Genomic DNA, 17,611 nt, shown 5'->3' with positions numbered 1-17,611 from the left:
CCGTCCTCAGGACAGCGATACAGATGCCTGTCCTGTGGCAGGGAAGGGAGAGGCGTGTCCCCTTCCCTTCCTCTGATAGGCTGCAGGCACACTAGGCTGGCAGCCTATCCGAGGCCGGCGCAGGTGGCGCGATTACGTCATCGCGCCGCCTGAGCCATACAGCGCGGTATACAGGCCGGAAGAGGCCTGCATCGCATCGCTGACATGGAGGTAAGTATGTGTGTTTTTTTTTATTTTTATATATATACAATGCAGGGGGGGGGACTCTTATTAATACTGGCACAGGGGGGGGGACTCTTATTAATACTGGCACAGGGGGGGGGACTCTTATTAATACTGGCACAGGGGGGGGGACTCTTATTAATACTGGCACAGGGGGGGGGACTCTTATTAATACTGGCACAGGGGGGGGGACTCTTATTAATACTGGCACAGGGGGGGGGACTCTTATTAATACTGGCACAGGGGGGGGGACTCTTATTAATACTGGCACAGGGGGGGGACTCTTATTAATGCTGCCACGGGGGGGGGGGACTCTTATTAATGCTGCCACGGGGGGGGGGACTCTTATTAATGCTGCCACGGGGGGGGGGGGACTCTTATTAATGCTGCCACGGGGGGGGGGACTCTTATTAATGCTGCCACGGGGGGGGGGACTCTTATTAATGCTGCCACGGGGGGGGGGACTCTTATTAATGCTGCCACGGGGGGGGGGACTCTTATTAATGCTGCCACGGGGGGGGGACTCTTATTAATGCTGCCACGGGGGGGGGACTCTTATTAATGCTGCCACGGGGGGGGGGACTCTTATTAATGCTGCCACGGGGGGGGGGACTCTTATTAATGCTGCCACGGGGGGGGGACTCTTATTAATGCTGCCACGGGGGGGGGACTCTTATTAATGCTGCCACGGGGGGGGGACTCTTATTAATGCTGCCACGGGGGGGGACTCTTATTAATGCTGCCACGGGGGGGGACTCTTATTAATGCTGCCACGGGGGGGGGACTCTTATTAATGCTGCCACGGGGGGGGGACTCTTATTAATGCTGCCACGGGGGGGGACTCTTATTAATGCTGCCACGGGGGGGGACTCTTATTAATGCTGCCACGGGGGGGGGGACTCTTATTAATGCTGCCACGGGGGGGGACTCTTATTAATGCTGCCACGGGGGGGGGACTCTTATTAATGCTGCCACGGGGGGGACTCTTATTAATGCTGCCACGGGGGGGACTCTTATTAATGCTGCCACGGGGGGGACTCTTATTAATGCTGCCACGGGGGGGACTCTTATTAATGCTGCCACGGGGGGGACTGTTATTAATGCTGCCACGGGGGGGACTGTTATTAATGCTGCCACGGGGGGGACTCTTATTAATGCTGCCACGGGGGGCTTAATACTGGCACATGATTAAGGGCACTATAGGGGTATCGACTGAGGCCACAAAGAAGGGGTATTTTATATGGGCGCTCTGTACAGTACAATTTTATACTGGGACTCATTATGGTGGGTACTATGGGGAAGGGGGGAGAGGAGTACTATGGGGTCATCTACGGGGGGCACTAAGAAGGGGTATTTTATACTTGCAAATTATGGGGACACTAGAAGGAAGGGGGAGGGGAGCACTATCGGGGCATTTACTGGGGACACTATATAAGGGTATTTTATACTGGAACATTGTGGGGGCACTATGGGGACATTAGCTCAACTGGAGGCATTACAAGGGGGTATTTTCTGCACTGTCACATTATAAGGAGAATTATTTCTGCTGGGGGTCATTATGGTGGGCTTTATTACTCCCCCATGATATGACCCCCTAGTAGCAGCACCAGCCTCTCCCTGCTCTGCTACCCCTCTGCCCTTTCTCTATATCCTTATTACATAGTTGATACTGTAAGGTTGAAAAAAGATACAAGTCCATCAGTTTCAACCTATAATCCTACTGTGTTGATCCAAAGCAAGGCAAAAACCCTATTAGAAGGATGTCAATTGCTCCAGAGAGAAAAATTCCTTCTTAACTCCAAATCTGACAATCGGAATAAACTCCCCATCTCCAGAAATCTATCACCCATAACCTACAATATTTTTACATTCTAAAAAGACATGCAGGCTCTTATTGAACGTGTACAATGAATCAACCATCACAACCTGCTCAGAGAGCTCCATAGTCTCACCGCTCTTACAGTAAAGAATCTTCGTCTATGTTGATGGTGACCTCTTCTTTCCTCTAGACATAGAGGGTGACCTCTTGCCATGGTTATCACTTAAAGTGAACAGAGCTTAGCCCCACCCACGCTAGATGATACAAGTCATGACGTCACCGGGCCAGCGGTAAATGGCGAGAAGGCCGCGGCGCTGCTATAGCGCCGCTGCCTTCTCAAACAGCTGATCGGCAGGGGTCCCGGGGGTCGGACACCCGCCGATCAGATGCTGATGATCTATCCAGAGGATCGATCATCAGTTAAAACAAAGTGCAGAACCCCTTTAAGTCTTATGTACAAAGACAAGCCATAGGACTACCAGATCTGTCAACAGCTGCTGGTTGACTCTTTCCTGTAGAATAGTAAATGTGTTTTCTATAACTTCTCTGTATTTCCAGTACCAATGGCCCCTCTTAGTGCAAAGGGGACTCTTTTGGTCTTTATCAAGTCAGAGGGTTGCGGTTCATGTAGGCACTGGGAGCTTTTCATGCACATATGGCAGGCGGGTACTACAACGGTATAAGAAGCACATTGACTGTCTGCTCTGTATTATATTGGCAGGTGGCATTTTTAACCATAGACTAAAAGGGACCTGACACATTTTTATGTATAATAATCATAATGATTCCCCCTGAAGTGAAGGAAGCATGACTTTCAGCATCAGCGGTGTAACCCTGATTATTAGGCAGTGCTAGAATGCATACACAATTTACTGCTAATTTGTATGTTACATGTTACTGATACTTTTGTTGTAGAGGTATAACTGGGTTAATGGCCGCTTAATGGTTAATTTTTAATAAAACTGCTTCATCCAGGGCAAGGTTTAGTGTTGTGTAGCGATTTATATGGATGACCCATCCTCAGGACCCGGGACCCCCGCCCCCGATGAGCTGTCTGTAGAAGAGGTGGCCCTCCATTCGAGCGCTGCTTCCTGTTCATCTCGGAAGTGCAGTGTAATGACGAGTACTCTCTCCATTCACTCGAATGGAGCGAGTTCTTGTAATTACACTACTCTGCCGCTTCACAGGAAACAACACGTAGTGTAAAGACTCCTCATCAAACAGCTGATCCCGGTCCCCGCTGATCAGAAATCGATGACCTATCCCGAAGATAGGTCATCCATATAAAATCGCTACACAACCAGCAGATGAAGCAGTTTTATTAGAAATTAACCACTAAGGGGCCAAAAGTATCAGTAACATGTAACATACAAATTGGCAGTAAAATTCTATCCATTCTAGCACTGCCTAATAATCAGGGCTACACCACTGATGCTGAAAGAGAGGTCATCAATATAAATCCCTCCATAACCTCTTTAACCTGAGAAGTGGCAAAATGATCAGACTACAAAGGGTTTGTTTGTAGTCTGTAACCATGGATACAGAATGGTAGCTGCATTCATACAATTAACTGTAGCAGATCTTTAATCAAGACTATTTGTAAACTCTTTCCACTTCAGATGCAATAGATCAATACTGAAGGTAGTCTTGGCCTGTCCTTACTTTATTAGAGGGCAAGTTTCCCAATCCCATCTTGGAGGGCCAGGGACATTTACCATTCTTGCTGGTGGCTCAGCTACATTTTGTTTAGCTGAAATATTTTTTTTGTCTAGAGGCTCTTCTTTTATATTACATTTCACCTTGTTAATAAAAATATGCAGAAGCGAAGCCAAAGGCTCCAGCAACATAACAATGTGTCTTACTTGTTGGCAAATCCTTAATCTTTGGAATATGAAAGCATTGTCTGAGGTGCTTCAATTCATCTTCATTGTCTAAGTAGAGAGCGAGGTCCTCATCCAGCACGCTGCATCCCAGCTGAGACGCTATGCTTTCTAACCTTGTTACAGGTGACATATCATTCGATGTATTCATGATGATGGAGCTCTGCAAATCTGACCTGAAAGACAGAAACACCAACGTTGCACTCAATAAATCAAATATAGCAAGTATACTATCTCAAAGTGAGATACGGTACATAGAAATGACTCTTACTTAAAGGGGTCTCCAATCCATATGGTCTATTAGGTCACAAAACCGGGGAAGGCTCTTCCCTTGGGACCCATCTTTATATACCAGCGGGACAATTCTGTTGGCCTTAGTTAATCTACTGCAGGGGAAATATCTGAAACGCCTTAGGCCCCCTGCACACGAACGCGAGCTTTCCGTTGCCATATTGTGGACCGCATTTGCGGATCCGCAATATACGCGTGCCATTCCGTGGTGGGCATTCTGCATCACGGATAAGGACCCATTCACTTGAATGGGTCCGCAAATCCGGAGATGCGGAATGGTGCGGAACGGAAGCACAGAACGGAACCCTGCGGAAGCACTACGGAGTGCTTCCGTGGGGTTTCGTCCCGTACTTCCGTTTCGCAAAAAGATAGAACATGTCCCATCTTTTTGCGGAATGGTCAGATCGCGGACCCATTAAAGTGCATGGGTCAGCGGTCCGCTGCGGCTGCCCCACGGACTGTGCTTGTGCATTGCGGCCCGCAGCACGACCACGGGGTGCATACGTTCGTGTGCAGGGGGCCTTACCCTGCGAGCTGGCTTCCATTCTAAATGGGGTTGTCTCCTAAAGCAATCCCTTTAATCATAGAAAACAATGAGCTTTTAATTATTTAATGCAAATTAAGAACATAACTAGCTAGTAACTTTATAACTACCAGATGTTTATGTGTAAAGCTGTTGTGCTCCCTGTTACAGTATGGATGTAACACTGTAGCAGCTACTCGTGGTTGTCTCTATTGCAGATGTCCATCTACATTATGTGCCAGACACAGACTATACTTCCCTTATGTTTTATACTGATACCTTTCAGGTCAAGGCAGTGTCGGACTGGGGTACCTAGGGCCCACCAGTAAAATTTATTACGGGGGCCCACCGTAAGGATACATTCAAATATAATAAATAATCTAACATGTTTTGTATATGCTAAAAAAGTACAGTAAGGGCTCTTTCACACTTGCGTTCTTTTGTTCCGGCATTGAGTTCCGTCGTCGGGGCTCTATGCCGGAAGAATCCTGATCAGGATTATCCTAATGCATTCTGAATGGAGAGAAATCCGTTCAGGATGCATCAGGATGTGTTCCGGTCCTGAACTGAAGACATCCTGAACGGATGCTGCGCTTTTTGCTCCGGCCAAAAATCCGGAACACTTGCCGCAAGGCCGGATCCAGAATTAATGCCCATTGAAAGGCATTGATCCGGATCCGGCCTTAAGCTAAACGTCGTTTCGGCGCATTGCCAGATCCGACGTTTAGCTTTTTCTGAATGGTTACCATGGCTGCCGGGACGCTAAAGTCCTGGCAGCCATGGTAAAGTGTAATGGGGAGCGGAGGAGCAGTATACTTACCGTCCGTGCGGCTCCCGGGGCGCTCCAGAGTGATGTCAGGGTGCCCCAGGCGCATGGATGACGTGATCGCATGGCACGTCATCCATGCGCATGGGGCGCTCTGACGTCATTCTGGAGCGCCCCGGGAGCCGCGCGGACTGTAAGTATACTGCTCCCCCGCTCCCCACTACTACTATGGCGAACAGGACTTTAATAGCGTCCTGGCTGCCATAGTAACACTGAACGCATTTTGAAGACGGATCCGTCTTCAAATGCTTTCAGTTCACTTGCTTTTTTTCCGGATCCGGCGTGTAATTCCGGCAAATGGAGTACCCGACGGATCCGGACAACGCAAGTGTGAAAGAGCCCTAAGTCTAATGTGTTATGTGCCACTTGTGCAGGGGGTGGGAGACTAGGGGCCCACCTTGCTCAGGGGCCCACCAGGGATTACCCTGTATCCCTATGGATCAGTCCGGGCCTGGGTCAAGGTAATGGGAGGTGTAGCAGACATTAGGAAATGTGTCGCCAAAAATGTTATCTTTAATTAAAGCCAGATAGCAAATCACATGCTATTTAGAAAGCATTAAGAAAATTGATTTACTGAAAGATTTTGTTTAAATATAGATATGCAGTGGCGTAATTAGAAATGACTGAGCCCCACAGCAAATTTTTTGAACAGGTCCTCCCCCCCCCCAGCAACTTATTTTCAATCGCTACTCCTATCCTAGTCAGGATCGCCCTCTCAGACGAGTCCTGGCAGCCACTCTGTCCGTTTCCTACACGTACAGACGTGGACAAAATTGTTGGTACCCTTTGGTCAATGAAAGAAAAAGTCACAATGGTCACAGAAATAACTTTAATCTGACAAAAGTAATAATAAATTAAAATTCTATAAATGTTAACCAATGAAAGTCAGACATTGTTTTTCAACCATGCTTCAACAGAATTATGTAAAAAAATAAACTCATGAAACAGGCATGGACAAAAATGATGGTACCCCTAGAAAACACAGAACATAATGTGACCAAAGGGACATGTTAATTCAAGGTGTGTCCACTAATTAGCATCACAGGTGTCTACAACCTTGTAATCAGCCATTGGGCCTATATATATGGCTCCAGGTAATCACTGTGTTGTTTGGTGATATGGTGTGTACCACACTCGACATGGACCAGAGGAAGCAAAGGAAAGAGCTGTCTCAAGAGATCAGAAAGAAAATTATAGACAAGCATGTTAAAGGTAAAGGCTATAAGACCATCTCCAAGCAACTAGATGTTCCTGTGAGTACAGTTGCACATATTATTCATAAGTTTAAGATCCATGGGACTGTAGCCAACCTCCCTGGACGTGGCCGCAGGAGGAAAATTGATGACAAATCTAAGAGACGGATAATCCAAATGGTAACAAAAGAGCCTAGAAAGACTTCTAAAGAGATTCAAGGTGAACTTCATGCTCAAGGAACATCAGTGTCAGATCGCACCATCCGTCGTTGTTTGAGCCAAAGTGGACTACATGGGAGACGACCAAGGAGGACACCATTGTTGAAAACGAATCATAAAAAAGCAAGACTGGAATATGCCAAACTACATGTTGACAAGCCACAAAGCTTCTGGGAGAATGTCCTGTGGACAGATGAGACAAAAATCGAAGTTTTTGCCAAGGCACATCAGCTGTATGTTCACAGACGAAAAAATGAAGCATATCAAGAAAAGAACACTGTCCCTACTGTGAAACATGGAGGAGGCTCTGTTATGTTCTGGGGCTGCTTTGCTGCGTCTGGCACAGGGTGTCTTGAATCTGTGCAGGGTACAATGAAATCTCAAGACTATCAAGGAATTCTAGAGAGAAATGTACTAGCCAGTGTCAGAAAGCTTGGTCTCAGTCGCAGGTCATGGGTCTTGCAACAGGACAATGACCCAAAACACACCGCTAAAAACACCCAAGAATGGCTAAGAGGAAAAAATTGGACTATTCTAAAGTGGCCTTCTATGAGCCCTGACCTCAATCCTATTGAGCATCTTTGGAAGGAGCTGAAACATGCAGTCTGGAAAAGGCACCCTTCAAACCGGACACAACTGGAGCAGTTTGCTCATGAGGAGTGGGCCAAAATACCTGCTGAGAGGTGCAGATGTCTCATTGACAGTTACAGGAAGCGTTTGATTGCAGTGATTGCCTCAAAAGGTTGCGCAACAAAATATTAAGTTAGGGGTACCATCATTTTTGTCCATGCCTGTTTCATGAGTTTATTTTTTTACATAATTCTGTTGAAGCATGGTTGAAAAACAATGTCTGACTTTCATTGGTTAACATTTATAGAATTTTAATTTATTATTACTTTTGTCAGATTAAAGTTATTTCTGTGACCATTGTGACTTTTTCTTTCATTGACCAAAGGGTACCAACAATTTTGTCCACGTCTGTATATAAAATATGTCATGCCCCTTTATAAAATGTATGTAATGTCATTGTAGAATACTGTTGAGAGGGACCTGACAAATAAAATATTTCAGTCCCCAAAGCAGCCGCTTCCTCTATAGCTACGCCCTTGTTAATATGGACAATAAAAATAAGGCCTCTCTCACATTAACGTTTTGAACTCCGCTATTGAGACCCTTCATAGGATCTCAATAGAGGAAGAAAACACTTCAGTTTTGTCCCCATTAATTGTCAATAGGGACAAAGGTGAACTGAACGAAACGGAGGGCACCAAAATGCGTTCCGTTCCGTTTGGTTGCACTCCCACCGTGGGCAGAATAACGCTGCAAGCAGCGTTTTATTTGTCCGCGATGTGGTGCAGAGCAAGACGAATCCGTCCTGTCACACAATATAAAAGTCAATGGGGACGGATCCGTTTTCTCTGACAAAATAGAAAACAGATCCATCCCCCATCGACTTTCAATGGTGTTCATGACAGATACGTAGAAAACATAATACAATCGGATCCGTTCATGGCGGATGCAGAGGGTTGTATTATGGTAACGGAAGCGTTTTTGCAGATCCATGATGGATCCGCAAGAAACACTAATGTGAAAGCAGCCGAACATCACCAAAATGATCTAAAAATACAAAACATGCTTTAAACAATAGGTCATTTTCTGCTGACACATTCATTATAAATCTTCTCATTATGCAATTTTGTATTAAAAAATAAATAAAATAAAAAAAATCACAGAAAAAACTAAGATAAAAACATCCTGCAAGGTATGATATATAAATGTGCGGATGTCCCTGGCCATATTATTGAAGAAAATCCCAGAAATAAGGTAATACTTCACTTAGTAAAGTAGATGCAAGCACTATATATGGACAAAGGCCTCACTCTGATGGGATAAAATCTGAGACACTTAGCCAATATATTTTGATTAAAACACAGGTCAGGTGGTCTCAGGTCAGGGGGGCCCTAGGCTAAACCTACCTAAGCCATTGGGCTTCTATGTTTAGGAGCGAAGACCCCACACATATGGTGTGCTGCTCCTAGTCACCTCCATGTGCATCAAGAAACCAATGGGAGGAGGAGCAGGCACACCTATATGTACCACCTAATCAAGGCGCTCTATGAGATAGGAAGGGCAAAAATGCAAAGGAATGCTACTCCCAAGATAAAGTAGGAGCACATTCACACTTGAAGGTGCTACTCCCTCAAGCATATACTACATAAACAAAAAAAAAACAAAAAAAACAATTTTGTATATTCAGTCCTGATCAAAAGTTTAAGACCACTTGAAAAATGGCAAAAAATCCTATTTAGCATGGCTGGATCTTAACAAGGTTCCAAGTGGAGCTTCAACATGCAACAAGAAGAAATTGGAGTGAGACAAAACATTTTTTGAGCATTCAATTAATTGAAAATAACAATTAAACTGAAACAGGCTGTTTTTCAGCCGATCCAAATTTTAGGACCACACGCCTTTAAAAGGCCAAATCTGTGCAAAGATGTGGATTCATTGTCATTTTCTGTCAGGTAGTCACACGTTGTGATGGCAAAGGCAAAAAAACTCTCCCTTTTTGAACGTGGTCGGGTTGTTGAACTGCATAAGCAGGGTCTCTCACAGCGAGCCATCACTGCTGAGGTGGGACGCAGTAAGACAGTCATTTGGAATTTCTTAAATGATCCTGAGGGTTATGGAACAAAAAACGTTAAGTGGAAGACCCAAAAAAATGTCATCAGCACTGAGCCGGAGGATCCAATTGGCTGTCCGTCAAGACACTGGACGATCCTCGACCCAAATTAAGGTCCTTACTGGTGCTGACTGCAGCCCCATAACCATCAGACGGCATCTGAGACTGAAGGGCTTTAAAAACAAATAACGTATTTAAAGACCTCGTCTCCTTGAACGCCACAGAACTGCTCGTTTGGACTTTGCAAGAGAGCAGCAAACATGGGACATTCAAAGGCGGAAGAAAGTTTTATTCTCTGATGAGAAAAAAATTAACCTTGATGGTCCTGATGGTTTCCAACGTTACTGGCATGACAAGCAGATCCCACCTGAGGGGGCGCCCTAATGGTCCAATGGTATATTCTAACCCCCAGGCAAGTGTCCCCGTCACCATGGGAACGCCTGGCGGTTAGAATATACCATCGGATCTGATTTTTCACAATCTTCACTGAGTTTGTGAAAACTCAGATCCGATGGTATATTCTAACCCCCAGGCGTTCCCATGGTGACGTAAACGCTTGTCGGGGAGGAGTATGCCAAGTATATAAATATATTTGTTTTTTAGAATATTTTGCATTTTTCCCATCTAAAGTCATGATTCCTCCCTGTGTAAGTTACTTGTGAGCCACAAGCAAGAAGCAGAGGGGAATCGTGTGTTCAGATGGAAAAAAATTATCAATATTCGCGATAACGAATATATAGCACTATATTTAAAATATTAGCAAATTCTCAAAGTTGCGATATTCGAGATAAAAATTTGCTATTCGTGCTCAACACTAGTTATATAACAAAATTATGAATGCACATTGTGGAGGACCTGGAAAGACATACATAAGATGACATTATATTAGCCCATTAGAGATAGTAGCAGGGTGCAGTAGTGGTAACACCACTCTGCGGTGTTACATATGGACAATCACAATGCATTAGTAAGTGCATTGTATTAACTCCCTCTACGTAATAAATGCTATTTACTGAAGTGAGACCACCCCTTTAAGACAGCAGTTTTCTATTTGAGTAAAAAAAAGCTGCAATGTTGCACAAGATATGACATGAGCTCTGTGTCCTAATATATTGCACGAGATACTTAATACATAAGATATATAATCACATACTTTGATAACAGTATCCAGTAGTAGATGTTATAGTCATTGTAAATAGATTACTTCTCTGTTGAATACACTCATACTAAGTAACAGTAACGTTTGTATAAACACTCTAACAACTCAGGCTACTACCACACAAGGTTTTTGCTGGAACCGGCAGGGTTCAGCAAAAACGCTTCCATTACTATTAATACAAACATCTGGATCCGTGATGAACGGATCCGGTTGTATTATCTTTAACATGGCCAAGACGGATCCGCCATGAATTCCATTGAAAGTCAATAGCGGACGGATCTGTTTTCTATTGTGGCAGAGAAAACAGATCCATCCCTATTGACTTGCATTGTGGGTCGTGACGGATCCGTCTTGCTCCGCATCCCAGGACGGAAAGCAAACTGCAGCATGCAGAGGTTTGCTCTCCGGTATGAGAACGGAATGCATTTTGGAGCATTCCATTCTGTTCAGTTACGTTTTGTCCCCATTGACAATGAGTGGGTCAATACCGGAAAACTAAAACACTAGTTTGAAAGTAGCCTTAGGGTGAATTCACATCACCGTTTAGCTTTCCATTTGTTTTGATCCATCAGAAGAAGAGAAGGAGGGGGGGGGGGGGGACAGGATCCATTAAAAAACGGATCCTGTTGTATCAGTTGTCATCTGTTTGAGCCATTTCCGTCTGAGATCTGTTTTTTACAAAGGAAAAAACTGCATGCAGTACTTTGGTTTCCATCTATAAAAAACGGATCTCTGACGGAAATGTCTCAAATGGATAAGAACGGATGCAACCGGATCCGTTTTTTTTACTTGATCCTGTAAAAAAACGGATCCTATGCATAACTGATGCAACACTTTTTTTTTATACAGGATCCAGTTTTTTTTCCCTCTCTCTTCTTCTGACGGATCAGAAGAACGGAAAGCTAAGGGGTGATGTGAATGCACGAGTCTGCACACAAGAACACGAGTCTGCACACGAGAACACGAGTCTGCACACGAGAACACGAGTCTGCACACGAGAACACGAGTCTGCACACGAGAACACGAGTCTGCACACGAGAACACGAGTCTGCACACGAGAACACGAGTCTGCACACGAGAACACGAGTCTGCACACGAGAACACGAGTCTGCACACGAGAACACGAGTCTGCACACGAGAACACGAGTCTGCACACGAGAACACGAGTCTGCACTTACCTTACTCTTCGTTAAGGAAAATCTGGAGAGTAACTAACATCACAACACAGAATTACCAGTCATCTCTTTCTGCACCTTTCCACTGACATAACCTTTGTTGGCTCTTTAAATCACAATCGCTTTGTCAGCAAATACCTGTGTGATATCAAAGGTCGCTAAATGCAAATACAGGAAGAGCACATGGAAAGCTGATAGTTTGTCAACAGGTTTTTCTGCACAGGTTTAACACACAGATCTTTGTGTGACAAGAAAACCTCCATGGGCTGATGTACTGTGACAAACGGCTTCCTAATAACTGGGAATCAACTGGGTTGGAGCACATGGTAATATCCCTGATGTGTCATCAGCTGCCAATCACACTATGGCCCGGTATAATAAGGAAAAACTAGGTTCTGTTATTATGATCTATTTCTTATGGACCTGATGGCTGAATCCTGAACTACATTGTATCACTGGTTTTGATGTTCAGATCCTGATCTTTCACTGACCCTAATGTCTGGATCCCAACCTGTCATTGGTCCTGATGGCCAGATTCTGAACTGGCTCTGGTCCTGATGGATGAATCCTGACCCATCATTTGTCCTGATGTCAGGATTCAGACCTATTAGTGGTCCTGATGGCCATATTATGACCCATCAAAGGTCCTGATGGCCAGCCTGCATTTACCACTGGACAGCCATAGGATATGCATGTGGATGCACACCCTACAGTACCTGACATTTTGAAGATACACCCAGTTGTCTAGCCATCTTAACTTACTACTTGTCCAAGTTGTTCAAATCCCTATGCTTGTCCATTTCCCTGCTTCCATCTAGGTGTGTACATAGAAATCAATTGGCCCTATAGCAAGAATTTGAATTGGGTCCCCATCCCTAGCCCCTCCTGCTTCTTGTTGCTCCATCCATGGCCCCTTCCCTATGAACTGTGCCTGCTGCATATTAAATAGTGCGCCATCCACATATTTTACTATCATATCGTGCAGGATGTTTTGTATCTTTTTTTTTTTGTGTGCCATATACCCCTATGAACTGTGCCTGCTGCCACTTATTATATAATGCACCCTTGCGATCCCACCCATTAACTGTGCCTGCTATCTCTTATTATATAGTGTGCCGTTGCCATACCCTCCATGAACTGTGCCTGTTACTGCTGCCTGCCTGTTATTATATAGTGCGCCACTGCTGTACTCCCCACGAAGGTTGTCTGCTACTGATTTCTGCTGCCTAATAAATAGTGTGCTACTGTCATACGCAGAACTGTGCCTGCTGCTTCTTATTATATTGTGTGCTACTGCCATCTACCCCATGAACTGCGTCTACTACTGCTGCCTGCTGCTAATAAAATAGTCCTCTAATTCCATAACCCCCACGAACTGTGCCTACTGCTGCTTGTTACATAGTGTGCCATTGCCATACCCCCCCATGAACTGTGCCTGCTGCTGCTTGTTACATAGTCTGCCATTGCCATACCCCCATGAACTGTGCCTGCTGCTTGTTACATAGTGTGCCATTGCCATACCCCCCTCATGAACTGTGCCTGCTGCTGCTTGTTACATAGTGTGCCATTGCCATACCCCCCTCATGAACTGTGCCTGCTGCTGCTTGTTACATAGTGTGCCATTGCCATACCCCCCCATGAACTGTGCCTGCTGCTGCTTGTTACATAGTGTGCCATTGCCATACCCCCTCCCTCATGAACTGTGCCTGCTGCTGCTTGTTACATAGTGTGCCATTGCCATACCCCCCATGAACTGTGCCTGCTGCTGCTTGTTACATAGTCTGCCATTGCCATACCCCCCATGAACTGGGCCTGCTGCTGCTTGTTACATAGTCTGCCATTGCCATACCCCCCCTCATGAACTGTGCCTTCTGCTGCTTTTTACATAGTGTGCCATTGCCACCCCCCCCCCCCCATGAACTGTGCCTGCTGCTTTCTATATATAGTGCACCATTGCCATACTTTCCCTAACAACTGCTCCTGCTACTATTTATTAATTAGGGTGCCACTGTCATACCCCCCAGTTGTGACTAAACTGTGCTTGTGACTGATGCTTAATATATAGTGCACCACTGCCATATGCTGCCCCATGAACTGTGCCTGCTGCTTATTCGATAGCGCCACTGGCATACCCCCATGAAAAATGCCTGTTACTGCTTCTTGCAGCTTTATACATAGTGCACCACTGCCATATGCCCCCCATGAATTGTGCCTACTACAGTTTATTATATAGTGTGCAACTGAAATAACCCCCCATGAACTGTCTGCTACTTCTTATTACATAGTGTGCCACTTCCATTCCCCCCATGGACTGTGTCTGCTGCTTCTTATTACATAGTGTGCCACTTCCATTTCCCCCATGAACTGTGTCTGCTGCTTCTTATTACATAGTGTGCCACTTCCATTCCCCCCATGGACTGTGTCTGCTGCTGCTGTACATTGTTACACTTTCCCAGTCCCATAGCCTCCTCCCAAGTCCCAGGCCTCCAGCCCTCAACCCATAAACTTTCTTGTCTTCTGCTGACTTACTGCACTGGGCAATCGCAGTACCTGTGGCAGATCTTCACACAGTGCTGGAGACTGGAGTCACTCTCGCTGGTGATGCTGCGGTCTTCTGGTCACTGAACGTGCATGCTTGCTGGCAGGGCTGGCCAGGTAGGAATGGAGTCCTGCAGCATGGCTCAGTAAAGTTTCTCTGACCGCTAGGCCAGCCTATCAGCAGCAGGCTCTGCTAGTACTGCTAAGGCCGATTGCAAGCCCAGTGCATAGCAGGGAAACAGAGCTCTTAAGGGTAGACTAATTGGAGCCACTGATACTCTGGGTGCGTGCGTGTGAGTGGGGGGGAGACGCCAGACCACAGAGGTTGGGGAAGCTTGAGTGTGGAGCTGGAAGATGAGGCCTGAGCTCAAGTCAGGGACCCAAAACGAGGGAGATCCATTGTATTAACTGTAATTAGGAGGCAGGGACTTTCATCCATTCTGGACCCACTCCCCCCTATGGTCCCATAGCGGTTGTATGATCTGCCTACATTGGAGGTACACAGTTGCATCCAAGACATCAACTTAGCTACTTTTACACTTGCAGTAGCAGGACCAGGCAGGCTGTTTTGGCGGGGGAACAGCCTGCCTGATCCGTGCTGATGCTAGCCCATTATAGTGAATGGGGCTGGAGCGGACTTCCGGCGGCACGGTGGGGTAGCGTCAGCACAGATCCAGGAGGCTGTTCCCCCGCCGGAACAGCCTGCCGGACCCTGCTACCCCAGGTGTGAAAGTAGCCTTAAAGAACCGAATGTTAGGAGGTAATGTTATTTACCTGTTTTAATATTATCAGTGTATGTACAGATATAATTTGAAAAAACAAAGCAAAATACTATATTTGCTCGAAAATAGCTAAAGACGGAGAAAATGACACATGTGTCCACAAGAGAGAACATTCTTAGCAATTCTCCCAAACATTATGTTAGTCGTTAGGTTTGAAAATCTGCTCAATTACAACAGGGGGAGGTTGCCCAATTATTCCCGCAGAATAAGGCAGAATTGTAGGAATTATGTGATTCCCACAGCAATGGAAGCACTAACGGCTGTCTGAGGGATTGCTGCAGCAGCTCTCATATAGCATTAAGGCAAAATGTCTGCACTTTTATTTTAATTGTAATACCCTGGGTCTAGTTCAGCTCTCCACCTTAAGCTACAAAGGCAATAATGCTATCAGAACATTTTATGCTCTGAGCTGCCCAAAGTGTTTACCTGTCTCCCGTGATGAAGAGGTTTTGAATTAGGCTGTACAGCAATACAGGGACATGGGCCACTCAGCACAAAATGGGGGCTGTGAGTTAACCCTTCCTGTGACGGCCACCATACATTTCTTATTTTGGTTATTGAGATTTGCACACCTTGGAGGTGAGTGCTCATAGAGAGATAAGTCAATGTGTAGGAGAAAATCTATGGCACACCACTTTTAGATGATATAAAAGTGTCGTTTTATTCATTCTTTTTGAACACTTTGTGTCACATTACATCCAATATTTCAAGGCATAGCATGCGATTATGTACAGTGGTCCCTTTACATAATCGCATGCTATGCCTTGAAATAATATTGGATGTAATGTGACACAAAGTGCTCAAAAAGAATGAATAAAACAACACTTTTATATCATCTAAAAGTGGTGTGCCATAGATTTTCTCCGCCATACATTTCTTGACAGCTCTTGAGAGATAAAACTACTTGTACTCACAATAGAAGGAAAAAGACATCTATTATTTCATAGAATAATTTGTGTAACTTTGTAAAGACTTGTCATTCCTTACCTTATAATGAGTTACATGTTGTGGAGTCACTGTGTACATACATTACTTATCCTGTACTGATCCTGGGATACATCCTGTATTATACTCCAGAGTAGTGTTAATCACAAATATTCAAATTGTGAATTTTTATTGCGAATATCAGCACTTCGAGAATTTGCGAATATTCAGAATATAGTGATATACACTCACCTAAAGAATTATTAGGAACACCTGTTCTATTTCTCATTAATGCGATTATCTAGTCAACCAATCACATGGCAGTTGCTTCAATGCATGTAGGGTTGTGGTCCTGGTCAAGACAATCTCCTGAACTCCAAACTGAATGTCAGAATGGGAAAGAAAGGTGGGCTACAACAGCAAAAGACCCCACCGGGTACCACTCATCTCCACTACAAAAAGGAAAAAGAGGCTACAATTTGCACGAGCTCACCAAAATTGGACTGTTGAAGACTGGAAAAATGTTGCCTGGTCTGATGAATCTCGATTTCTGTTGAGACATTCAAATGGAAGATTCTGAATTTGGCGTAAACAGAATGAGAACATGTATCCATCATGCCTTGTTACCACTGTGCAGGCTAGTGGAGGTGGTGTAATGGTGTGGGGGATGTTTTCTGGGCACACTTTAGGCCCCTTAGTGCCAATTGGCCATCGTTTAAATGCCACGGGCTACCTGAGCATTGTTTCTGACCATGTCCATCCCTTCATGACCACCATGTACCCATCCTCTGATGGCTACTTCCAGCAGGATAATGCACCATGTCACAAAGCTCAAATCATTTCAATTTGGTTTCTTGAACATGACAATGAGTTCACTGTACTAAAATAGCCCCACAGTCACCAGATCTCAACCCAATAGAGCATCTTCGGGATGTGGTGGAACGGGAGCTTCATGCCCTGGATGTGCATCCCTCAAATCTCCATCAACTGCAAGATGCTATCCTATCAATATGGGCCAACATTTCTAATGAATGCTATCAGCACCTTGTTGAATCAATGCCACGTAGAATTAAGGCAGTTCTGAAGGCAAAAGGGGGTCCAACACCGTATTAGTATGGTGTTCCGAATAATTCTTTAGGTGAGTGTATATTCGTAATTTCGAATATTCGAGATTCTTTTTTTAAATCAGTACACATGATCCCTCCCTGCTTCTAGCTTGTGGGCCAATGAGAAGGCTGCAATGTCTTTGACTTTAGACGTAGTGTTGATTGCAAATTTTCGTAATGCCAATTTCCGCATTCAAGAAAATAATGACTGGAGATAACGAATTCTCGAATTCGCAAAAATATATGACGAATATTCGCCCAAATATTTGCAAAA

General features: G+C 44.9%; 1 protein-coding gene across 1 annotated transcript in view; it reads right to left on the bottom strand.

Moving 5' to 3' along the window:
- Positions 1–12,094, bottom strand: part of LOC122944638 (kynureninase-like) — a 54,134-nt gene extending 42,040 nt beyond the window's left edge. Inside the window, exons 1-2 of the mRNA XM_044303105.1 lie at positions 11,991–12,094; positions 3,904–4,097 (exon numbers count right to left, since the gene is read on the bottom strand). Coding sequence (XP_044159040.1) covers positions 3,904–4,072 — 169 coding nt within the window. The 5' untranslated portion in view covers positions 4,073–4,097; positions 11,991–12,094. The remainder of the gene's footprint in view (positions 1–3,903; positions 4,098–11,990) is intronic.
- Positions 12,095–17,611: the final 5,517 nt, after the last annotated feature.

The sequence above is a fragment of the Bufo gargarizans genome, chromosome 8 (assembly GCF_014858855.1).
Source record: "Bufo gargarizans isolate SCDJY-AF-19 chromosome 8, ASM1485885v1, whole genome shotgun sequence".
NCBI lineage: Eukaryota > Metazoa > Chordata > Amphibia > Anura > Bufonidae > Bufo > Bufo gargarizans.
Note: the sequence above shows the minus strand (reverse complement) of the source record. Positions and strands in the feature narration are given on the sequence as shown.